The following is a 26,308-nucleotide window of genomic DNA, read 5'->3' as shown; positions in this document are numbered from 1 at the left end:
AGCAAATGTCTCCCAGTGAGTGGGAAAGGGGTGGAAGAGGGTCTCCTGGGAAAATAAGTTTGGAAAATGCTGGGCTTAAAAAGTATTCAATGGGGGCGCCTGGGTGGCTCAGTTGGTTAAGCGACTGCCTTCGGCTCAGGTCATGGTCCTGGAGTCCCGGGATCGAGTCCCACATCGGGCTCCCTGTTTAGCGGGGAGTCTGCTTCTCCCTCTGACCCTCACCCCTCTCATTCTCTCTCTCTCAAAAATAAATAAAATAAAATAAAAAAGTATTCAATGGGCTTCTACAGTGCAGGACTTCTCAGAGCCTCTAGTGGGCAAAAAAAAGTACATTAAGGGGGCACCTGGGTGGCTCAGTTGTTAAGTGTCTGCCTTCAGCTCAGGTCATGATCCCAGGGTCCTGGGATTGAGCCCCACATTGGGCTTTCTTCTCTCCCACTCCCCCTGCTTGTGTTCCCTCTCTGTCATAAATAAATAAAATCTTTTAAAAAAAAGTATATTAAGAATCTCCAAGAGGTAGGCTGAGGAGGCACTGTTTTCTCCAACAGATTTGTTGAAGGAATCTTTTCAGTGTTTTGGGTTTTTTTTTCTTTGTAGGGTTTTGTGATGCCCTTTCTTCTCAGATGGGAGCTACACAGACCAAGTTCTCACAGTTGCCATGACAATCAAATGTGTACACTGACCTGTGAATTGGGGATAATACACTAAACCATGCTATTCGGGGGCAAGTTGTAAAACCTCAGCACAATACCAGCCTGCCAGTGTGGAGGCCTGGCCTCTGAGCCCAGCTCTGACTCACCAGCTGTGACCTCAGGCTTCAGAGATTCTGTGTCCTTACACATCATGGTAAGGATTGAGTATGTACCTGGGTTGATATCCTTGTGACTCTCAAGGGCGAGAGCCTGTATGCCTGTGCTGTTTGTTCCATATTTCAGTGTGGACAGAGCTTTACAGAATAGGAAAAGCTGTTCTCTTTCTGCTAAGTTGTTGGTATGCAAGCCTGGAGTCTTAGGGAGTACCTGCCTAAGAATGAAGCCAACCCACAGAAAAACATCACTGACAGAGAGATGTTGATGCGGTTGAGCACCTAGATCTGGTTGTACCTGAAGGCAACTATGGGCTTTTTAGTAAATGAGACATTAAATTCTCTTCTTTGCCTAAGCCACAATGAAGTAGGTTTCTGTTACCTACAAATGATGTCATAACCCAGAAGTGTGGGAGCCATGGAGAGTTTAGTGGGTTGGGCCAAGTGGCTGGGCAATGTCTAAGCCCTTCTCCTGCTCTCATAGCTGTGTTCTTTGACTAAGAACAGGCTCTCTAGATATGCCCTGTCACCCCAACCACCTGAGGTCCAAGCAGCATGGCCAGTATAGAGGATGCTGGAGAGGGTCTACCTTGTCAACTATGTCCTTCAGTCTGTCCACATCCTTTCTGAGAGTTTCAGTGGTGTTCCTGAGTGCATAAATATCAGTAAGCAAATCTTGCAGAGTCTTCATGGACTAAAGGGGAAGAAGAGGAGAAAATGTAAAGTTTGGTGTGGCTGGGGGAAAAGGTATATAAAATCCAGAAGCTCTCTGTTGTTGGCCATGATCCAAGAAGTCCTCTTGGCTCTATCAAGGCCTGGGCTGGAACATGCTCAGAGGCCAGCAAACGACACCAAAGTCAACAATGCTGAGATCTCAGGGTGGCCTGGGTGGGAAGGAGACAACTCTACATCGTCTCATCAATGCATCAATGCATGAGACATCAAAAGAGTCTCATTATGAAACACGTCAGGACTTTCAGTGGGAGTCACTGGAACATCAGCAAAGGACTTATGATCAGAGTTACATTTTTATTTATTTACTTTTATATTTCGTAAAGATTTTATTTATTTATTTATTTATTTATTAAAAAGATTTTATTTATTTATTTATTTATTTGAGAGAGCGAGAATGAGAGATGGAGAGAGAGCACATGAGAGGGGGGTGGGTCAGAGGGAGAAGCAGACTCCCCGCCGAGCAGGGAGCCCGATGCAGGACTCGATCCCAGGACTCCAGGACCATGACCTGAGCTGAAGGCAGTCGCTTAACCAACTGAGCCACCCAGGCGCCTCAAGATTTTATTTATTTATTAGAGAGAGAGAGCACGAGAGGAGCAAGGATCAGAGGGAGAGGGAGAAGCAGACTCCCTGCCAAGCAGAGAGCCTGACATGGGGCTTGATCCTGGGACTCTGGGATCGTGACCTGAGCCAAAGGCAGATGTATAACTGACTGAGCCACCCAGGCACCCCCAGAGTTACATTTTTAAAGGGTCCCTCTGCCTGCATGTGTAGACTGGCCCTGGGAGGGGAAGGGTGGAGGCCAGAGGACCAGTGAGGAAACCTCCAGACAAGAGCTAATGAGCTGATGGCTCATAGCTCAGCTCCACCACTGACTGGGATCATAATTGCATCTTCATAGGTTTTAGATTCTGTAATCATAAAATGAGTATAAAAAATGTAATGATGAGGGCGCCTGGGTGGCTCAGTTGGTTAAGCGACTGCCTTCGGCTCAGGTCATGATCCTGGAGTCCCTGGATCGAGTCCCGCATCGGGCTCCCTGCTCAGCAGGGAGTCTGCTTCTCCCTCTGACCCTCCCCCCATCTCATGTGCTTTCTCTCTCATTCTCTCTGTCTCTCAAATAAATAAATAAAATCTTTAAAAAAAAAACGTAATGATGAGGGACGCCTGGGTGGCTCAGTCAGTTAAGCACCTGCTTTCAGCTTGGGTCATGATCCCAGAGTGTTGGGATCGAATCCCACGCTGGGATCCTTGCTCAGCAGGAAGCCTGCTTCTCCCTCTGCCTGCTGCTCCCCCCTGCTTGTGCTGTCTCTCTCAAGTAAATAAATAAAATCTTTAAAAAATGTGATGATGAAAAAAAATGTGATGATGTATATGAAGGGTCCAGTGCATAGTTAGGCATTCAACTAACAAAAACAACTAACAGCAAAATGGCAAAAGTCCTTCTTATCAGTAATTATATTACATGTAAATGGATTAAACTTTCAGTTAAAATGCAAACATTGGCAAAATGGATAAGAAAACATGATCCAACCTCATGCTGTCTACAAGAGAAACAATGTATAGTCAAAGATAGGTGAAAAACAGGTGAAAAACAAAAAGATAGTTTTTGCTTGCATTACATGCAAGCAGTAATCAAAAGGGAATTTGAGGGGTGCCTGGGTGGCTCAGTGGGTTAAGCGTCTGCCTCTGGCTTAGGTCATGATCTTGGGGTCCTGGGATGGGCCCAATGTGGGGCTCCCTGCTCAGTGAGGAGTCTGCTTCTCTCTCTCCCACTGCCCCTGCTTATGCTCTCTCTCTCAGTCACACACTCTCTCTCAAATAAATAAAATCTTAAAAAAAATAAGTGAACTGGAATGGCTATTCTACTAATATTGGATAAAATAGACTCTAAGACAAAAATTGTTGCTAGAGACACAGGGGAACATTTATAATGATAAGATGGTCAATCCCTCAGGAAGATATAATAATTATACTTGATCTTAGCCAAAAGGCCAAGAAGCGATGGAAGATATAATAATTATAAACATATATGCACCTAACAACGTAGCCCCAAAATATATGAAGCAAAAATGGACATAACTGAAAGAAGAAATAGGCAATTCAAAAGAATAGTTGGAGACTTCAATACCCCATTTTCCATAATGAATAAGACAACTAGATAGAATATCAGCAAGGAAATCGATTTGCACAACATTGTTTTTTTTTTAAGATTTTATTTATTTATTTGAGAGAAAGAGAAAGCGAGAAAGAGAGAGCACGAGCAGGGGGAGGGGCAGAAGGAGAAGCAGAAGCAGACTCCCTGCTGATCAGGAGCCCAATCTAGGGCCCAATCCCAGAACCCCAAGATCATGACCAGAGCCAAAGTCAGATACTTAACCAGCTGAGCCACCCAGGCGCCCCTAGATTTGCACAACATTATAAACCAACTAGACATAACAGATACCTACAGAACACTCCATTGAACAATGGCAGAATACACATTCTTATCAAGCACACCCAGAACATTCTATAGGACAGACGGTATGCTAGTCATTAAAACAAGTCCCAATACATTTGAAAAGGACTGAAATCATGCAAAATGTGTACTCTGACCACAACGGATTTAAAGAAAAAATCAGGGCACCTGGGTGGCTCAGTCATTAGGTGTCTGCCTTCTGCTCAGGTCATGGTCCCAGGGTCCTGAGATCAAGTCCCACATCAGGCTCCCTGCTCGGCGGGAAGCCTGCTTCACCCTCTCCCACTACCCCTGCTTGTGTTCCTGCTCTTGCTATCTCTCTCTCTGTCAAATAAATAAATAAAATCTTAAAAAAATAAAGAAAAAATCAGTAACAGAGGAAACTATTGGAAACTCACAAAGAAATTAAAAAACAACACTCTCCTGAATAACCAATGGGTCAAAGAAGAGATCACCAAGGAAATTAAAAAAAAAAACAACCACTTTGAGATGAATTAAAATGAAAACATAACATACCAGAACTTATAGGATGCAGCTAAAGCTAACCTTAAGATACTGGGAAAAAGCAGAGCAAACTAAACCTGAAGCAAGCAGGAAAACTAAAGCAATAAAGAGTAAAATGGAAACTAATGAAATAGAGAACAGAAAAATAAGAGAGGAAATCAATGAAGCTACAAGTTGGTTCTTTGAAAACATCAACCAAGTTAGCAGATCTTTAGTGAGACTGACCAAGAAATAAAGAGAAGAATCAGAAATACAGGAGGGAACATTACTATTCACCCTACAGAAATAAAAGGACTTATGAAGGAATGCTATGAACAACTGTAAGCCAACAAATTAGTTAAGCTGGATGAAATGGACAAATTCCTAGAAAGACATAAACTACCAAAACTGATTCAAGAAGAAATAGAAAATCTGAATAGACCTAAGACAAGTGAAGACATTGAAATAGTAATAATAATAATAATAATAAATACCACAAAGAGAGGCCCAGGCACAGATGGCTTCACCAATGACTTCTATCAGACATTCATTTATTTTAATTTTATTTTTAGAAAGATTTTATTTGCCAGAGAGAGAGAGAGCACATGAAAGAGAGAGAGAGAGAATAAGCAGAGGGAGAAGCAGGCTCCCTGCTGAGCAAGGAGTCTGATGCAGCAGGACTCGATCCCAGTACTCTGGGATCATGACCTGAGCCGAAGGCAGACACTTAGCCGACTAAGCCACCCAGGCATCCCTAAAATTTTATTTATTTTTTTAAGATTTTATTTATTTATTTGACAGAGAGAGACAGTGAGAGAGGGAACACAAGCAGGGGGAGTAGGAGAGGGAGAAGCAGGCTTCCCATGGAGCAGCGAGCCTGATGTGGGGCTCAATCCCAGGACCCTGGGACCATGACCTGAGCTGAAGGCAGATGCTTAACAACTGAGCCACCCAGGTACCCCTAAAATTTTATTTTTAAGTAATCTCCACATCCAGTGTGGGACTCGAACTTACAACTCCAAGATCAAGAGTCACCTGTTCTACCAACTGAGCCAGCCAGGTGCCCCTTCTATCAAAAATTTAAAGGAGAATTAATACTAATTCTTCACAGGCTTTTCCAAAAAATAGAAGAATTCCAAACTTATTCTATGAGGCCACTATTACCCTCATACCAAAATCAGACAAAGACATCACAAGAAAACTAGAATATAGATGTAAAAATCCTCAAAATACTAGCAAACTGAATCCAGAAACAAATAAGACAACCCAATTAAAATGGGCAAAAATCTGAATAGGCATTTCTCCAAAGATAATATTCAAATGGCCAATAAGCACATGAAAAAATAACATAAAAAAAAAGAAAATACTCAACACTATGTCATCAGGGAAACACAAATCAAAACCACAATGAGATACCACTTCATATATATGAGGATGGTTAGAATCAAAAGCCAGAAAATAATGTGTTGGTGAGGATGTGGAGAAATTGGAGCCTTCTACAGACGCTGGTGGGTACGCAAAATGGTGTGGCCATTTTAGGAAATAGTGTGTCAGTTCCTCAGAAGATTGAACATAGAGTTACCAAATGACCCAGCAAGTCTACTCCTAGGTATATATCCAGGAGAAATGAAAACATGGGTCCACAAACTTGTATATGAATATTTATAGCAGCATTATTCATAATAGCCAAAAGTGGGAATGATCCAAATGTCAATCAACTGGTGGATAGATAAGAAAAACATGATATATTCATAATATGGAGTATTATTCAGCCATAAAAAGGAATGAAGTACTGATTCCAGAAAGATGAAACCTCAGAAATATGATGCTAAGTAAAATAATCCAAACAGGGACGCCTGGGTGGCTCAGTTGAGCGTCTGCCTTCGGCTCAGGTCATGATCCTGGGGTCCTAGGATGGAGCCCAGCGTCGGCCTCCCTGCTCAGCTGGGAGTCTGCTTCTCCCTCTCCTTCTCCCTCTGCCCTCCCCCATCCTGCTCATGCTCGAGCGAGCTCTCTCAAAAAAATTAATCCAAACACAAAAGACAGCATATGGCAGGACTCCATTTATATGAAGCATCTAGAATAAACAAATCCATAGAGACAGAAAGCGGGTTAGTAGTTGCTTAGGGCTGGGGGTGAGTTGGAGCGGGGACTGAGGAAATAGAGTGGTGATAAAGCATATGGGGTTCCTTTTGGGGGTGGTGAAAATATTCTAAAATTGACTGTGGTGATGGTTGTACAATTCTGTGAATAGATTAGAAACACTGAGGTGTCCACTCCTTCAATGGGTGAATTGTATGGTATGTGAACTATATCCCAATAAAGCTGATTGTTAAATCAACCAATCAAGCAATAGCACCCTGTGCTATGTATTTCTTGGGTTGGAAGACTAATTTCCCAAACTGATCTACAGATTAAGCTTAATCCCTATGAAGATGCCAGTGTGCTCTTTTTCATAGAAATTGACAGCTTGATCCTAAAATCCATAGGTTAATGCAAGGGACTCAGAATAGCCAAACAAACTCGAAAAAGAAGAACAAAGCTGGAAGACTCACACTTCCTGATTTCAAAACTTTCTGCAAAGCTAGGGTAATTGAGACAGTGTGGTACTGCCATAAGGAAAGATACATAGATCAATGGAAGGGAATTGGGAGTCCAGAAAGAAACACTCACGTTGGGGTGCCTAGGTAGCTCAGTCGTTAAGTGTCTGCCTTTGGCTCAGGTCATGATCCCAGGGTCCTGGGATCGAGCCCTGCACTGGGCTCCCTGCTCCACAGGAAGCCTGCTTCTCCCTCTCCCGCTTCCCCTGCTTGTGTTTTCCCTCTCTCACTGTCTCTCTCTCTGTCAAATAAATAAATAAAATCTTAAAAAAAAAAAAAAAGAAAGAAACACTCATGTCTAGTCAGTTGGTTTTCAGTAAGAGGGCCAAAACAAATCAATAGGGAAAGAGTTGTCTTCAACAAATGGTACTGAACAGCTGGAAATCCACATGAATGAAGCTGGACTCCTACCTCATACCATATACAAAAGCTAAGTGACAATGGCTCCTAGACCTAGATGTAAGAGATAAACCATAAACCATTTACTCCTGTGTTGTAGAAGAAAACGTAGGAGTAAATCGTCGTGACCTTGGTCAGGCAGTGGTTTCTTAGATATGCCACCAAAAGCATAAGCAACACCACACCAAAAAAGGTAACAAAATAAAGAGAGGCATACGCTGTACTTCAGCAAAATTTAAAACTTTGCATATCAAAGGGCACCGTCAATAAAGTGAAAAGACAATTCAGAATGATAGAAAACATTTACAAGGGACGACTGGGTGGCTCAGTCAGTTAAGCATCTGCCTTCAGCTCAGTTCATGATCTCCGAGTCCTGGAATTGAGTCCCGTATGGGGCTCCTTGCTCAACAGGAGCCTGCTTCTCCCTCTGCCTGCCACTCTTACTGCTGTGCTCTCTCTTTCTCTCTCTCCCTCTCTGACAAATAAATAAAACTTAAAGGGGCGCCTGGGTGGCTCAGTTGGTTGGGCGACTGCCTTCAGCTCAGGTCATGATCCTGGAGGCCCCGGGATCGAGTCCCACATCGGGCTCCCTGCTCGGCGGGGAGTCTGCTTCTCCCTCTGACCCTCCTCCCTCTCATGCTCTCTGTCTCTCATTCTCTCTCTCACAAATAAATAAAATCTTAAAAATAAAATAAAATGAAATAAAATCTTAAAAAAATTTACAAATCACACACATGGCATCATATATCCAGAATATATAAATAACTTTTTTTAAGATTTATTTATTTTAGAGAGAGATAAAGTGTGCGCACGTGCGTGTTTGAGCAGGGGGAGGGCAGAGGGAGAGAGAGAATCCTCGAGCAGACTCCCCACTGAGCATGGAGCCCCACTCGGGACTCAATCCCAGGACCCTGAGATCATGACCTGAGCCAAAACCAAGAGCCAGCCATTCAACCGACTAAGCCACCCAGCTGCCCATATATAAAGAACTCTTACAACTCAACAATAGAATGACAACCCAATTACAACTAGGAAAATAATCTGAACAGATATTTCTCCAAAGAAAAGACACAAATGGCTGGTAGGCACACGAAAAGATGCTCACCACAATTAATCACCAGGGAAATGCAAATCAAAACCACAATAAGGTACACTTCATACCCACGAGGGTGGCTAGAATCAAAGAGGTAGAAACTAAGAAGCACGGGTGAGGAGGTAGAGAAATTGGACCCCTCACCCACCGCTGGTGGGAACGCAAAATGGTGCAGCTACTTTGGGAAACAGCCTGGCAGGTCCTCAAACCTGAAACACAGAGTGATCGTGTGATCCAGCAATTCCACCATGAGGTATATGCCCAAGAGAAATGAAAACACACGTCCAGAGGAAAATGTGTGCCCCACTGTTCATAGGGGCCAAGACTCCTAACAGCATACAGGCGGAAACAGCCAAATGTTCACCAACTGATAAACAAAAGTAGTCTATCCATTCCGTGGAATAGCATTTGGCAATGATAAGAGTCAAGTACTGATACATGGGACAGCATGGATAAACCTTGAAGACATCATGGTAAGTGCAAAAGTGGGGCTCAAGGAGGAGCAGGAAAAAGAATGATAGCTAATGGTTAAGGGTTTTTTGGGAGGCTGTTGAAAATGTCCTAAAATTGATTTTAATAGTTGCAGAACTCTGTGAATATACTAAAATCCCTGAACTGTATACTTTTTAAATTTTTTTTAAATAGGCTCCATGCCCAACGTGGGGCTTGAACTCATGACCCTGAGATCAAGAGTCGCCCGCTCTACAGACTGAGTCAGCCAGGCGTCCCTGAACCATACCCTTTAAATGGATGAATATTCTGGTATACACAGAAATATATGTATGAATATATTTCAACAAAGCTGTAAAAAAATAGCATCCTTATTTTAGATAAAATTGGGGGAAGTTCAACACAAAATTATTGGATGGCTATTTGGGAGTTGTTAATTTTGTCAGGAGTGGGGGCACTGGGTGGCTCAGTTGGTTAAGTGTCTGCCTTGGGCCCAGTTCATGATCTCAGAGTCCTGGGATTGAGCCCCTCCTTGGTCTCCCTGCTCAGCGGGGAGCCTACTTCTCCCTCTCCCTCTGCCACTTCCCCTGCTTATGCTCTTTCACTCGCTCTCTCTCAAATAAATAAAATCAATCAATCAATCAAACTGGTTCTGGGCAAGGCCTGCGAGCCTGCAATTCTGGGAGAGCTCCGCAGGTGGGGCTGGTGCTTCAGCAGGCTCGGAAAGCCCTGGGTCGGAGCCTCCCAAGGGGTCTTCGGGGACAAGTACATACTGCGAGCAAGGGGAGCCCAGTTTTCCTTGCTCAGGAGTTCTCAATAGGGGCGAGTTGGCCCCCAACAAGCCATTTGGCTAAGTCTGCAGACAGTTTTGGTTGTCACCACTAGGGGTCGCTCCTGGCACCTGAACGGTGGAGGCCAGGGAGGCTGCTCAACATCCCCCAGGGCACAACACAGTCGTCACCACAGAGAATTATCGGTGAGGGTGAGGGACGCTGCAATCTCAGCGTCTAGTAAGGACTTGTGGCAGTGCCCGAGCCCCAGATCTGGCGGTGTGCTAACCATGCCTGTGGAGCCCCGCAAACCTTTCAAGAGCCCCCTTGTTGTCAGCCCTCATTTTCTGGGCACCATTCACCCCGTCTGGGGTGGGTGCTAGGGCTGGCAGGCTAGTCTTTCCCCACTTTGGGCCCTCACACCTTGACAGGTGTTTGTAAAGGACGGCAGAGGACACTAACCCAGCCAGCCCCAGAGGAAGGGGGGGTCAGCGGCAGGTGAGGTGACCTGGACATCGACATGACATTTGGTCCGCCAGCCTGACCGGCTGGTTGGTGCAGACACTTAGCTAAGCAGCTTGCACCATTCCAGAGCCAGCTACCATGGCAACCCACTCGAAGAGGAGGGGCTGGGAGATGGTCATTGTGGTAACTCCCAGCAACATCAGCCAGGCCTGGAGTTGGTGGGGCGGGGGGCACATTCTCTAATCCTAGGTGTGCAAACAGTCCTCTGAGGGCTGCACACCCATGGCCGAGCCTGTCTGCTGGCCTCCTTCACGAGCCGGCTGGGTCACTCTGTGTACTGTGCATTCCAGAAGCCTCCACCCATCAAGGGAGGCAGGGGAGGGGCGGGGGGGGAGCGGAGGCTGCTCGGACACTGTGTCCACGTTTCTAGCCTCCAAGGCCTCCGTAACCTGAACTGGGCCACCCATGCAGCCTTTTTTGTCTCTAGCAACAATTCCTGTCTTCAAGTCTGTCTTGTGTGATATGAGCCGCGTGGCCACTCTAGCTCTCTGCTGATTGCGGCGTGCATGGTTTATCTTTTTTTCTATCCTTTTGCTTTCAACCGATTGGTCTTTGAATCTAGAATGTGTCTCTTGTCGAGGGTATAGTGAGATCATGCCTTTTTTTCTTTTAATCCATTCTGCCAATCTCTGCTGTGTGTGTGGTAACACGAAGAATTCAGTGGCATTCGGTACATCACAAGGTTGGCAACTGCCACCATCTAGTTTCCGAACATTCTCAACACTCCGAAGAGAAACACCATACCCATCAGTAGTCACTCCCACTGCCCCCACCTCCTAGCCCCTGGCAAATGCCAATCTACTTCCTTTTGCTACTGATTTGCCTGTTCCCAATGTTTCATAGAAACAGAAGCATGCGGTATGTGGCCCTGTGTGTCTGGCTTCTTCACTGAGCACCTGATTTAACGTTGGTCCGTGTTGCCTCGCCTCTCAGCCCACCTTGGCCAGACCGCACCCTCTCCCTGTCCCTCAGGGCTCCCCGGTGCGTGACTTTGCTGAGGTCTCAGTTATCCCAGTTTCCCTGCTCAGTTCAAGCCTCTGGATAATACTAACAGTGGCCACAGATTGGATGCCCAGGATACCTGGAGCTCTGTGCTGAGCACTTTCCACACATTATCTTGTTTAGTATTAATCTTTAGGCAATCCTGGGAGGGGGAAACCATGATCATCGCCCGACCATTCCAGTGGGTAAGTGACAGCACGCTCAGCACTCTACATTCCTATGCCTTTCACTGACTTTCTTGGCCCAGGTTTGCACCAGCTCCCCATTTTCTGACACTGTGTGACCCTGAGTGGGTTAACCTCTCAGTCCTTCAATTTCTCACCTGTAAGCTGGGGGGTCGTAATCACACCTGTCTCACAGAGGTGCTATGAAGATCAAAGGAGCTAACAGACATAAGCCTCTGGCTCACCTGGAGCATAGTGAGTGCTCCTTCTAGCGGTTTCTCTCGGGAGGGAGCCAAACAGAGCCTCAAGGGTGAAGGGGACAGTGAGGAGATGAGGGAACCAGGGAATGGCGGACTTTGGTCTGTGTTTCCAAACTCTTTTCATCACTGCAAAAGGAGACCTCCTTTTGGGAGGCTATCCTTCCCTACCCCCCTCCTCTTCCCCCAGCCCCTGGCAACCACCAGTCTGCTTTCTGTCTTTATGGATTTGCCTGTTTCATACAAATGGAATCATACCATATGTGGCCTTTTGTGTCTGGCTTCTTTCCTCAACACTTGACTGGCTTCTTTCCTCAACACTTGGCTCTGCCTTACTCCAAAGCCCCATTCCTGCCCCTGTGTTTGGGGAGAGCCCATCACAAGGGGCATAAGGGAACAGGGGGTAAAATGCCTGGGAGGAGAACAAGAAGGGCAGGAAGCTTTGGGAGGCCAGGTGGTTTACCTTTGCCGTGGCTTCTTCGTTGCCCTCCACCATCTTCCGGAGCTTTATTAGGTGCCACAGGTCCTGGGCAGGCTGGCCCTTGCCCTGGCTGCCCTCCAGCAGCTGGGAAGTGGAGGGCAGGTCCTGCAGCATGGCCATCTGGCTCTCCATCTTGTCAATGCGGCTCACCACGTGGTCAAAGACATTGCTGAGCCTCTTCATGGGGCTGAGGACGGGCTGGGCGTCTGCTTCCCGGGGCATGAACACAACTGGTGAGGTCTGGAGAAAGTCCTCGTCTCCTGAGAGGACCTTCTTGAGCTCAGCCATGTGGATGTGCTCCAGGATGCCCTGAAGCAGGAGGTGCAGGGCCTTGAAGTTCACCACCCCGCACTGCGGGATGGCGATGTTGACCAGCTCGGAGAATGTGAGTGAGAAGCTCATCCCGCAAGTAGGCTCGGCGTGGCCGGGCTTCTGGGCGTCCTCGGGGACAAGTGGTGGCTTTCAGGGAACCCACAAGCTGTGTGGACAGGTCCTCAGAGGTCCAGGGAGGCAGCAGTTCATGGGAGAAAATGGCCTCTGTCCAGGCGGGAGTTCAGATGAGAGCTTCTGGTTGCTAGGACACCAGAGAACGTGGGCGAGTGGGCGTGATTCCGAGAGCCCAGAGTGGGGCAAGGGTGGGTGCTCAATTAGAAGGTGCTGGGTGTTTGAACAGATGGACGGTCAGCCTTTCAGTTCAAGCCCTTCAGTTATGGAAGACCGATGACCCCTTCCAAGAAGCATGCAGCGAAGGTGATGGGGAAGCAGCTCGCTTCCTGGAAGCCTCTAGAATCAGGACAGAAGAGAGTTCCTGGAGTTAGGAAAGCCTGGTTTTGAGAAAAGAGGATGTAGAGAAAAGAGACCAGCTTCGTGCTTCAAATGCCCTGCAGGTGTTAGGGTTTCTGGCGGGGGTGGGGCTGGTGGTAAAAAAGGGTAAGAGGCAGCTGGCTTCCCACAGGTCTGAACCCCGCGTGGCCCTGCCCACCCAGGGGCACCAACGAGGACGCCCGTGCCAAACCCTGCTCTGCTTCCCCCTAGAGCCAGGGCTCGCTAACACCTCAGTGCCCCGAGGACATATCTGTGAGCCAGCTGCCACAGGACCTGGAAACCGCATGGGGCCCTATGTGGTCAGGCCCCGCTTGTGTCAATTCTTGGACAAGAAAATGGCAGCCTGCTCGTCCTGGTCTCCGACAGAAGTCTACAGGGAAGGTCCTTGGCTTAACCCCTGGAGCCCCAACTCCTGGCCCACCCCCACCGTTCTGGGCATGATACACACTGCTTATATATAGCGCATGGCAGGAGTCCTGCTTGGGGGTGTCGTTGGCTAAGGGGCAATCTCCCCCAGCTTCCCCATAGAAAGTGGAGCACCCGTCCACTCTGGGTTTATGGAAATGGGTGCGTGACTCTTTATCAACAGCTGTGTGACCTTGTGCAAATGACTTAACCTCTCTGAGTTTCAGCTTCCCTGCCTGCTAAATTGGAAATAAAACCTTCCATGTGAGGTTGCCGCCGGGAGGGGCAATGTGTGTGTGTGTGTGTGTGTGTGTGTGTGTGTGTGTGTGTGTGTGTGTGTGTACATAGAAATAATACATGTGAAGGGCCAGGCCACTATGACTCAAAATAATTCCTTTCCCCCAGAACTGACCTGATATCCCACTCCTGCCAGTGATCGTGGCCATTGGAGAAAGAGCCCAGGAGGCTCGTTATGAATTCAATAGAAGTATATTTTCAGGGATGTTGTTTGCTAATTACATGTTCTTTTTTTTTTTAAGACTTTATTTATTTACTTGACAGAGAGAGACACAGTGAGAGAGGGAACACAAGCATGGGGAGTGGGAGAGGGAGAAGCAGGCTTCCTGCTGAGCAGGGAGCCCGATGCAGGGCTCGATCCTAGGACCCTGGGATCATGACCCGAGCCGAAGGCAGACGCCCAACAGTTGAGCCACCCAGGAGCCCCTAATTCCATGTTCTTGACCTCACATCAGCAAATGTTTCTGCTGAGGCCATTACTAGTCTATCCACAAAAGCTAGTTTTTCAGGAACAGTGGGCACTCATGTCAGACTCTCTACGCTACCGTGGCCACTAATCTCCAGACACACCAGCCTGCTTTGAAAGAATTGCTTAATTACATTAAAGGAATTTGCCCACCTCAAGAGGCAATAATAATAATAAATAAAATGACAACAACAACAACAAGAAAACACACGAAGACCCACTCCTCCCCCATTCAGTCTGGGTCCCACTTGGATACTCCTTTTTTTGTTGTTGTTTTTGGTAACAGCTTTATTGAGATATAATTCCCATACCATACAATCCACCCATTTAAAGTATACAATCCAGTAACTTGTAGTATGTCACAGAGTTGTGCAACCCTCACTGCAATCAACGTCAGCCCATCACCCTAACCAGAAACGCCATACCCATTAGCACACGCTCTCCGTTTCCCCACCCTCCAGTGCCTGGCATTCATTAACCTACATTCTGTCTGCAGATTTGCCTATTCTGGACATTTTGTATAAATGAAATCATATCATGTGTGGCCTTTTGTAACTGGTTTCTTTCTCTTTCACCCACCCAAGCATCATGGTTTCAAGGTTCATCCACATTGTGGCAGGTGTCAATACTTTGTAGTACATTGTAGCAGGTGTCATTCCTTTTTACAGTTAAATCATATTCCACCGTATGGATGGACCAGTTTTTAATCTGTCCATCCTCGGATGGATATTTGGGCCAATTCTACCTCTTCACTATTGTGGATAATGCTGCTACGAATGGTAGTGTACAAGTCTTCAGTTAGTTGGTGTTGATGGCTAGGGGCTGAACTGCTGGGTCAGACGGTGAGTCTGTGTTAACACTTTGAGGAACTGCCAGACTGTTCCACAGCAGCTACAGTATTTTACCTTCCCACCCCCAGCTGTGGGGGTTCCGACTTCTCTCCATCGACATCAACACTTGTGATTGCCTGTCTTTGTCATTACAGTTGTGGTGGATATTGGATTCTCCTTGCTATGTAGCTATCAGACATCAGGCTTATAGCCCCCTGTCATACACTCATTTATCCTGGGCATTCAGGATGGTTGTTTGAGATTTTCAGATGTTTAAAATGACCACCCTTCCAGTGAGTCACGTTTCTCTGAAAAGAACACCCAGAAACCTTGGAAAAGATGCAAGCAGGCTACCCGGGGCAGCACCCAGAGGGACGGCCACTCTCTCTCTCCACCAGCTGTGGTACCCACGCAGGGGTAACTTGGATGGATGACCTTTCCCATCCCAAACTTGTCTCTGACCCTAGCAGATGTCATAAACGACACATTTGCTGCCATCCCAGCGAACCAGGTGGAATGTACCTTCATGAGTGGATCATGAAGCCCTGAATTTCTTGTTGTCAACCCAGGGGGAGTTGATGCTCAGACAAACATTCTTGCTGCACCTATGTAAATGCTACGTAAATGCGATGGGTCAAGTAGAACAGTTTGTGACTAGGCTTTAAAAAGGAAAAGCCACCTGGCTCTCTAAGGAAAGCCAGCTGGACTCTGGGGCAGGTTTTCACAGCCTGGGTTTGGCAATCGAGGCCGCAGTCTTCAGGATCTGGTACCAGAGCCAGGAGCCAGGTTTGTTTCTGATAATGTGGCAGGTGGCTGATACATTCTGTGCATCTTCAGTGCAGCAACGGGTCGGGTGACCAGTGAGAGGCCGGACCAACTCACTCTGCAGGACGGCGGGAGGCAGGGTGTAACCCGAGCCCAGCTGCGGTGACGTTCTCTGAACCACCTCCTGACCAGCAACAGTTGGCCACGGCAAAGCTCTGGATCCTGGAGACCAAGCTTCTGAGGACCGACTGTGGATGCCTCTGGCTACACGGGGTGTGGAGGGAGAGAAAAGGAGCCCCTGAATGGGGAACTGGCCTGGAGCTATGGGCCCTGAGGCTGCTGGGAGGGCCTTGGTATGCTTCCGTGGACACCAACAACCTCACGGAACGCCAGCCCCCGACGGGGCGGCTCTGCCCCCATGATGGGCCGACACAAAACAAGACCAGCTGCAATCATGTCTGAACTCAAATAAAAACAAGAATATTGTCCAGACCAACAAACACGACCAGACAGCCCCCCATCCTGGCTAATATGAGTGACCTTGGCTTCTTGACCTGTAGAGCATTAGCACTCCTTCATTCCTCTTGCCTTCTAGATAAGACTGCTTGAGAGACCTGATCACAGAATTACCTCTGCTTCCCAACTGCGCCAATCCGAAACACTCCCCCATTACCTAACATGGACCCCAATTCTGTAAGCCCGTCTAACTTAACCCCCTCCAACATGCCTGTGGGTTCCTCAATTCAAGTGCCGCCCTGACATCTTTGAGCCTCCGAGGGCTCCTGAGTCCCCTGTACTCGTCAGATGTGACCCCTCCCGCCCCCCCCATGGCTGCCACCATTGTTGGAAAAAGCTCCCCACCCAGCCAGTTCTTCTGCCAGCCAGACCAGCCACACTCCACCCCGTCCTCAGTTTGGGAGGGCTTTGGTTTTCCTGCCAGTTTGCAAGCCAATCACATCCTCCTGGACGAACCAGGAGGCACCCCATCCCACTATTATAAAGGAGAGCCCACAGCTTTTGCTGGTTCACTCTGTTGCTGACTGCAACCCCGAGTGGCCCCATGTGGTGAGCGGTGTCCTCCTTCCCCCCCCAAGCCGTGAGTCCATGTGACTAATTAACCGCTGTCCATCTTACCCGGCCAGCACTGGGTGTCATACTATTGAGAGCGGGGGTCCCTACCACACCACCGCGTGCCAACAAGTCAATGAGCCCAGCTTTGCTCAACATAGTGGGTTCTTGGCTGGAGGGGCGGACTGCAAACTTAACGAAAAACCTTGCAGTGGGCAGAGCTTTGCGGATTTTGGAACTGCAGGCGAGGGATCGAGGAGCTGTATTATTGCAGAACCGTGAGCAAGACTTTCCTCAGCAGGCAAGGGACCATCAGGGGAAATGAGTAGGAGAGAGGAGCACGGGGCCAGACCAGGGGCTCCCCACGGCCCTTACGAAGACGTGTGAGTGCCAGAATTTGAAGCAATTCTTGGTCACTGGAGCTAAGCGGGTGTGGGTGTAATGGGGTATGGGTGTGGGTAAGTGGGTGTAATGGTTCTTTGTCATTTGGGGGAGTTGCCCAGCATCCAAACTATCCCTGTACTGGAGGAGGAAGCTTCCATTTGAGGAGTCCTGGTGGGAGGCGGAGAGCTGCTGACTAGCTCCCCAGATCACTCTGAAGTGAGGGCACGGGCATGTTTTGGTCACTCTGGGGCCCAGGGTGTGTGTGTTCCTCCGGGCTCGAAGAGAGTGAAGCTACTAAATCAGTGCAGGTTGCAATAGTTCAGAGAGCTGGAAAAGCACCGCAAAGAGCCCCATCTGGTCTCAGGCCTTCGAGATAAGGCTGCAAGCTGACCACAGAGATACCGATCTGTTCCCCCGCACCCGGCACTGGGCCTGGTGCTTTGTTCTTTTCTTCAACCAATATTTACTGGGCACCTACTATGTGCCAGAGGATGCTCTTAATTCTGGAGACCACAGCGAGCAGGTCTGAGGAGGTCTCTGACCTCAAAGAGCTTGCTGCCTAGCGGGGAAATGTTATTTTACAACAAAGAAATAAACTAACGTCAGGTAAGGATAGGAGTTAGAAACATAATAAAACACAATGAAATGACAGTGAGGGATGGGCACTAATTTAATCGGGCTGGTGGGGTAGCCAGGCTCCAACACTCGCCCGCCCCCCCCGCCCTGGCAAAGACACCCTGTGTGTGGCCCCTCCCACATGACACCAACAACCCTGTAAGTATATACCAGTGTATACTGGGTACAATGTATACATGTATATCACCAATCCATATCTACGGACACACTGGCCTTCACTCATTTCACATTACAGAATGGCAAGATTTGGGAAAGTTGTGTATGTTGCAGGTGATCTGATGCCACTAAATCAAAACAGTTGTGATAAAATGCAATAAATAAATAAATAAAGCCAATGCGTTAGACTTGAGAGGATTCGTAAACTTTATTTTTTTTAAAGATTTTATTTATTTATTTGAGAGAGAGAGAGAGAAACAGCATGAAAGGGGAAAGGGTCAGAGGGAGAAGCAGGCTCCCCGCTGAGCCGGGACCCTGATGTGGGACTCGATCCCAGGACTCTGGGATCATGACCTGAGCCGAAGGCAGTCGCTTAACCAACTGAGCCACCCAGGCACCCGAGGATTCGTAAACTTTAAAGATCACGTCATTTTAGGTCTGGAAATAAAACACTTGTTACAAAAACAAAAGAGCCGAAGACCGGACCATTTGAGTAGAAGAGGACACAATGTGACTTCACGGGCTGTGCCTTGCTCCCCAGGAAGCATCCCTGCCCTTCGGTCACCAGGCAGCACTTGTGATTTGGCATAGCTGAGTTCTGAGGGCAGAACTCCCGATAAGACAATTTCAGGACAGGAGCGCCTGGGTGGCTCAGTCGTTAAGCGTCTGCCTTCAGCTCAGATCATGATCCCGGGGTCCTGGGATTGAGCCCCGCGTCGGGCTCCCTGCTCAGCCAGGAGCCTGCTTCTCCCTCTCCCGCTCCCCCTGCTTGTGTTCCCTCTCTCGCTGTCTCTCTAATAAATAAAATCTTAAAAAAAAAAAAAGACAATTTCAGGACAAACTTGTCACCAGACATTCTTTGGATGGCTGGTTGGAGCCAGAAGCCAATTAACATGATTGGAAATGACCATTAGCATTTTTTTCCCTCTCAAATAAATTGACGTCAACAATTAAATCCGTTTTGTAAAGTGCTATTCATCCACTTTGCCCAGACAAGCCATTCTTCATGCTGCATAAATAAGCTAAGAAGGATAACCAGGTCACCTTTCCTCTTTAGCTCCAGGAAGAACCAGGCGCCAGGGGGAGGATAGAGGGTGAAGGATCAGAGTTTGCGGTAAATGTGTGCGGTTTCTGGCTGCCTAGTATCTGGACATTCTCCTTACTGGGGGACAGGGAGGGGCGGGGGTGATCTCATGACAGGTGCAGCAACCTGCCCCTTACTCAGAAGCTGTCAATCCCATCAGATCTCCCTCACCCAACCCACCTCAGTCTCATTCGTGGTTAGGTGTGAAAAATCAACAAGGCAACTGCTGTTCCTGGTTCTGAAATTCAGGACCAATATTTTTTAAATTAAGGGAAAATCATATCTGTACTAGCCTGCTGGAAACCGTGGGGCTGTGGGGGTGGCGTGTGGGGTCGGGTGACTCAGCCACTTGCCCTGTTAGGCAAGACACCTGACGTAATGAAGGCCACTTACCGCCCTGGGCCTCAGCTTTCTTGTCTCTAAAATGGAATTAATGGCCTTTCTCTCACTAGGGGGAAGAGCAGATGGAAAGGGAAGGAAGCTTTCAGGATAGCCCCAGCGGAGTTGAGGGGCTGATGGGCAGGTACATGCTGAGCTCCCCAGACAGCCTGTCCTGGGGTGGCATTGTGGCCAGGCCCAGCTTCCTGAGTCCCATGTGAGCTCTGTTCTCCAACTAGGAACATAATTCTGTGAGCAACCATGACCTTCCAGTTGAGCCCTTTCCTGCTCAGGTAACCAGAGTCAGGTTCTGTTACTTGCCATCAAGAACACCCAACTGGCCCAAAGTGCTCATTTGTGAGGCTGGCTAACCGTGAGAAACCACCAATGGAACTCAGCAAAGGGCAGGTGGATGTGTGTGTAGAGGAGGCCACAACCAATCCAAGCCGGTACCTGCTAGGGCCCCCAATGCCCACCCACCCAGGAGGGTGTGTCCAGGTGGGAGTGCGGGCTGCAGGTGCCCAAATTTCTTCTTGGGAGGCATAAAATCTAAGTTTACATTTGCACGGGGACCCGGACAGAGCACCTTAATGAGACCTCAGACTGGAGGTTTCCAGAGCCTCTTGGGAAATGCTCAGGGATCTGGGCGGGGGTGGGGTGGGGTGTCTTCCTCCCCCAGTCACTCACATCACATCCGCCATTGGGCCCTAAATATTTCCCAATGTCACCCATCCCTCTTTTTTTTTTTTTAAAGATTTTATTTATTTATTTGAGAGAGAGAGAGAATGAGAGATAGAAAGCACGAGAGGGAAGAGGGTCAGAGGGAGAAGCAGACTCCCCGCCGAGCAGGAAGCCCGATGCGGGACTCGATCCCGGGACTCCAGGACCATGACCCGAGCCGAAGGCAGTCGCCCAACCAACTGAGCCACCCAGGTGCCCACACCCATCCCTCTTTGTCCACCACCAGCCCTGAAGTCATTTGCCTAGGACAAAGACCAAACCACGTGAACTCTCACCTCTTTGGGCTCAACTTCCAGCAGCTCTTTCTACTCTGACTCACTGCCTGTTCCTCCTTCTCAGCCCCTGGCAACCACCCCATTCTGCTTTCCACCTCTATAACTGTGACTACTCTCAGGACCTTGTGTGAGTGGAATCACGCACTATTTGTCTTTCTCTGTCTGGCTTTCTTGCACTTTGCATCGTGTCCTCAAGGTCCATCCATGCTGTAGCAGGTGTCAGAATTCCTTTCCTTCTGAAGGCAGAATAGTCCATTGTGTGTACGCACACACTTTGCTCATCCATTCATCCGCTGGTGGACGATGGGCACTTGGGTTGGGTTCGCATTTCGGCTATCGTGGATAATGCTGCTGGGCACACAGCAGTACAAACGTCTGCTGTCAATTCTCTAAGCCAGGTGTGGAACTGCTGAATCATATGGTAATTCTAAGGTTAATTTTTCGAGCACCTGCCATACTGTTTCCCATGGTGGCTACGTCACTCCCACAGCAGCTCACAAGGGCTCCGGTTCCTCCATGTGCTCACCAGAACTTGCTATGTTCTGTTTTTCTGATTAACAGCCACCCCAGTGGGCATGACGGGGTAGTTCGTGGTTTTCACGGGCATTTCCCTAATCAGTGGTGAGCATCTTTTCATGTGCTTCTTGACCATTCCTGTATCTTTGGAGAAATCTTTATTCCAGTCCTTTGCCCATTTTAAATTTTGTTGTTGGGTTGTAGGAGTTCTTTTTTTTTAGGCAGGTGAAACAATTTTATTTCACAGTTGTCTTTAAACCCACAAAGACACTATGTTCTTCATATAAAAACATCAGTACAGATACCTATACTTTCCAGAAAATGATTATATAGACCCTTTCTTAAAGAAAAATGCATACCATTACATGGTTTCAGACAAGTTGCTAGGGAAAAACACATCTGGACTGATTCCTACACATAGATTATTGTCATCAGTACATGTTCCTGCATTCTTACAGATTTGATAATAAACATACAGACTGGCTTGTAACTTAATGTTCCATTGGTTCATCAGCCTTTTCTGCAGGTTCATCAGCAGGTTGAACAGGCTGTGCCTTTCTCTGTGGTCTTTCTTCAATACCTTCCAGGAATGGAGATACATCATCATCATCATAAATCGTAAACTCCCAAGTCTTTACCAACAATTCCAATGGAAACATTCTTTGTAGTTAGGTCCTGTTCTGCAAGGAAGTGTCTCTCATAAGGCACGCAGACCATGTTTAACCAGTTCATTCAAATTGCACTCCATAAACCCAGACATATGTCTCTCCAAGTAAGTACGAGCTGATTGAGAACAGGCTCCAATGGACATGGCTCTACAGTCAAAATAGTTGGCAGATGGACAGGTTTGGAAAATGTGAGGGCCCATATCATCATAACCAGCAATAAGCAGCCCAACACCATATGGTCTCCGGCCATATCGTTGTGTTGGTATCTGGGTCTTGCTTCCAATTAGAGATACAAGACGAGACACAGGAAGAGGTCTGTCAAATACAAATCTGGAATCCAAACACTCTTGGCGCATAAAATTACGTAACAGTCTAGCATTAGCAGTAAGTCCCACAATTGAGATACCAATATGGTTGTGAATGTGGAGAATTTTTTTCTGATGAGCTGCAAGCTCTGACTGTGCTCTCTTCAATGCAACCAACACTGCATGGGTTTTTGATTTCAGACCAACTGTGGCTGAACCTTGCTTGACAGCTTCCATTGCATACTCAATTTGATGAATCCTGCCCTGAGGGCTCCAAACAGTGACATCATTGTCATACTGGTTGCGAAACATGGTTCCGGCGCGGGTCGCGGGTCCGCCTGCGGCCTCCTGCAAAAATTGGGTTGTAGGAGTTCTTTACATATTCTGGATAGTGACCACTTATCAGACATATAATTTTCCAATTAACTTTTTTTCAGTCCCTGTTGGGGAATGCAATCAAAAAGCCGTGACCACCAGCTGACCTGTGAGCAGGGCCCACGTACTGGAGGCTCCTCAACCCCTCCCCTGTCCTTGGCTTCCACTTGCCCTCCCCACTCCCAAAAACTGCTCCAAGGACACAGCCTGGAGACAGTGTTGTGATGTTGAGAACGCCTGCATGCTCTACGTGACTGAGCCCAGTTAGGGCCCCTTTATAAGCTTTAAAAAAATTATTTATTTATTTATTTGAGAGAGAGAATGTACATAAGCGGGGCTGGGGGTACTGAGCAGAGAAAAAGGGATAAGCACACTCCCCGCTGAGCACGGAGCTGGACATGGGGCTCGATCCCACAACCTTGAGATCATGACCTGAGCCGAAATCAAGAGTTGGACCCCCAACCGACTGAGCCACCCAGGTGCCCCTTTTAAGCTTTTAAGACCTGGTGCATGAGTGTAGGGATCTACTTGTCTTGTTGCCTCCCAAGACAAGCCTCATATGTTAAGTTCCCTTTGCTATTATTTTTTTTTAAGATTTTATTTTTTATTTTTTTAAAGATTTTTATTTATTTATTTGAGAGAGTGAGAATGAGAGCTAGAGAGAGCGAGAATGAGAGCTAGAGAGAGCACATGAGAGGGGGGAGGGTTGGAGGGAGAAGCAGACTCCCCGCCGAGCGGGGAGCCCGATGCGGGACTCGATCCCGGGACTCCAGGATCATGACCTGAGCCGAAGGCAGTCGCTTAAAAAAAAAAAAAAAAAAAAAAAGGGCGCCTGGGTGGCTCAGTCGGTTAAGCGACTGCCTTCGGCTCAGGTCATGATCCTGGAGTCCCGGGATCGAGTCCCGCATCGGGCTCCCCGCTCGGCGGGGAGTCTGCTTCTCCCTCCAACCCTCCCCCCTCTCATGTGCTCTCTCTAGCTCTCATTCTTGCTCTCTCAAATAAATAAATAAAAATCTTTAAAAAAAAGATTTTTATTTATTTATTTGACAGAGAGGAAGAGAGCACAAGTAGGCAGAGCGCAGGCAGAGGGAGAGGGAGAAGCAGAATTCCAGCAGAGCAGGGAGCCCAATATGGGACTCGATCCCAGGACTCCGGGATCATGACCTGAGCCAAAGGCAGACACCCAACCACTGAGCCACCAGTCACCCCTCCCTTTGCTATTATTAAAACTGCCACCTACCCACTCGGAGTGGCCTGCCTCTTTCTTTGGTCTCTCCCTGCTCTCTGCATATGGGGGCGGTTTCAGATTACACCAGGAAAGCTCCCAAGAGGGTTGTGAACCTACGGTCCCCTTGTCTTTGTTCTGTTTCCTCCTGCCGCAGGCTCTTTGCACATGAAACATTTTTCCTGCCCATATTTATGAGGGAAAGGAAAGTCCTACTCATCATTCAGACCTCAGCTCAACTATCACTTTCCAAGGGAAGCCTTCCCCACCTCCTCGGTTGGGATAAATGCTCCCTACCCAGGGATCTTAGTACCTCTCATGTCCTGCCTTTACATGCTTGGCACGGTCATTTGTGTGGCTATTTGGTGAATGCCATTCTCCCTCACTACTCTCTGAGTTCCTGCAGTTAGATGTTGAGTTCCACGGGAGTATGGCTTCTAGCAAGCACACAGTAGATGCTTAATAAATACGTACTAATTGATGAATAAAATAGTCATTTGTAGAAAGCTTTTTTCCTAGAAAGGACCACAAACGGAGACATTTGCTTCTTTTGGCTAAACCTCCAGATGGGTGTAGAAGGACTGATTTTTACCTTCTGCCACGGTAATATTGAGCTGCCGCCGCCAACTCACATAGGGTGTATTAAATAACATAAAAGAGGCAATTGGAACTACACTGTATGATCCTTAGTAATGTGTTCAGAGAACTGCTGCGGTCAGACACTAAACTCACAGTTCCTGAGTCCAAACAATAATGCTACAACACAGAGGTTACCCTTATTTATTTCTACTATATTTTCCACTTGGAATATATCATTCCACTGCCTTGTGGCCTCTGTTGTTTCCAAGGATAAGTTAGCTGTTAATCTTTTTTTTTTTTAAGATTTTATTTATTTATTCATGAGAGAGACACACAGAGAGAGAGAGAGAGGCAGAGGGAGAAGCAGGCTCCCAAGGAGCAGGGAGCCCGATGTGGGACTTGATCCCAGGACTCTGGGATCATGACCTGAGCTGAAGGCAGATGCTTAACCATCTGAGCCACCCAGGCGCCCAGTTAGCTGTTAATCTTATTTGGGTTCCCTGGGGTGCCTGGGTGTGCAGTTGGTTAAGCGTCTGAGCATCTGACTCTTGGTACCAGCTCAGGTCGTGATCCCAGGGTTGTGGGATTGAGCCCCATGTCGGGCTCCTTGCTCAGCTTGAGCTGAGTCAGCTTGAGATTCTCTCGCCCTCCTCCACCACATGCACTCTCTCTCTCAAATAAATAAATCTTTTTAAAAAATCTCATTTGGGTTCCCTTGTAGGTGATGAGTCATTTTTCTCTTGCTCTTTTTTAAAAGATTTATTTATTTATTTATTTGAGAGAGTGAGAAAGAGAGAGCGAGAAAGAGCGCATGAGAGGGGGCAGGGGCAGAGGGAGAAGCAGACTCCCTGCCAAGCGGGGAGCCCTATGTCGATCCCAAGACTCTGGGATCATGACCTGAGCCAAAGGTAGTTGCTTAAACAACTGAGCCACCCAGGCGCCCCTCTTTTGATCTTTTCAAAATTTTTTTGTCTTGTCTTTTAACTATGATGTATCTGGGTATGGAGCTCCTTGCAAACTCCTCTTTAGAGTTTGTTGATATGCTTGGATGTATAGATTAATGTGGGTTTTTTTCTTTGATTACGTTTGGGAATTTGGGGGCATTATTTCTTTAAATATTTTTTCTGCTCCTTTCTCTCTCTCCTCTTTCATTCTGAAACGCCTGTTACACATATGTTGGTGCACTCAAAGTTGTCCCACATTTCTCTGAGGCTCTGTTTGATTTTTCTTCATTCTATTTTCTCTCTTTTTCAGATTATGTAATTTCTCTCAACCTCGCTTCAAGCTCATTTGTTCTTTCCTTTGCCAGTTCAAGCACTCTTGTTTTATAGATGAGGAAATGAGGATCAGAAAACTTAAACAATTGAGGTACCTGGGTGGCTCAGTGGGTTAAGTGTCTGCCTTCGGCTCAGGTTATGATCCCAGGGTCCTGGGATCGAGCCCCATGTCACGCACCCTGCTCAGCGGGGAGCCTGCTTCTCCCTCTCCCTCTGCCCCCCAACTTGTGCTTTCTCTCACTCTCTATCTCAAATAAATACATAAAATCTTAAAAAGAAAAAAGAAAAGAAAAGAAAAGAAAACTGAAATAATTGACTGAAGGTCTCAGACAGTGGATGAGTGGCAAAGCCACGACTTGAACCTTAGATCTCAGGTCTCACCCTGCCTATCACTTATTCCATCGTTCACTCACCCAATAAATATGTACTGAATGCAGACTATGTGCCAGAAACTATGCTAGAGGATAGAGAACACTGAGCAGACGAGATTCTTGCCCTCGTGAGAGCACCAAACACGTCAAAAAACAGGTAAACAAGGTACCTTCGGTGATGTACGTGTCATGAAGAAGATGAAACAGGCAATGGGTGATGCGGGCAGGTGCTCTGGGAGGCCAGTCTGCAGATATGACATCTGAGCAGATACCTGAAGAGAGGATGTCCCTGGAGCTCCTTCAGGACAGCTTTCTGCTTTTTTTTGTCTCTCTAGCACCAGCACACAGAGCCCAGCACGCAGGAAGGGCTCAGTAAATGTTCACTAAATGGATGATGGCTCCAATGGAGTACTCCACTCTCATGAGCTGTGTGAACAACAGAAATGTTACCAAATAGACG

The 26,308-nt window shown here is 47.5% G+C and overlaps 1 protein-coding gene and 1 pseudogene across 1 annotated transcript in view; both read right to left on the bottom strand.

Annotated features, from left to right (window-relative positions):
• The window catches only part of C10H16orf96 (chromosome 10 C16orf96 homolog), a 36,945-nt gene extending 24,300 nt beyond the window's left edge, over window positions 1–12,645 (bottom strand). The window contains exons 1-2 of the mRNA XM_027611879.2: window positions 12,205–12,645; window positions 1,395–1,499 (exon numbers count right to left, since the gene is read on the bottom strand). Coding sequence (XP_027467680.2) covers window positions 1,395–1,499; window positions 12,205–12,624 — 525 coding nt within the window. The 5' untranslated portion in view covers window positions 12,625–12,645. The remainder of the gene's footprint in view (window positions 1–1,394; window positions 1,500–12,204) is intronic.
• Window positions 12,646–21,264: 8,619 nt separating this feature from the next.
• On the bottom strand, window positions 21,265–26,054 carry LOC113933107 (annotated as a pseudogene).
• Window positions 26,055–26,308: the final 254 nt, after the last annotated feature.

Source organism: Zalophus californianus, chromosome 10 (genome assembly GCF_009762305.2).
Source record: "Zalophus californianus isolate mZalCal1 chromosome 10, mZalCal1.pri.v2, whole genome shotgun sequence".
NCBI classification, from domain to species: Eukaryota; Metazoa; Chordata; class Mammalia; order Carnivora; family Otariidae; genus Zalophus; species Zalophus californianus.
The sequence above is the reverse complement of the archived record's forward strand: the minus strand, read 5'-3'. Positions and strand labels throughout refer to the sequence as shown.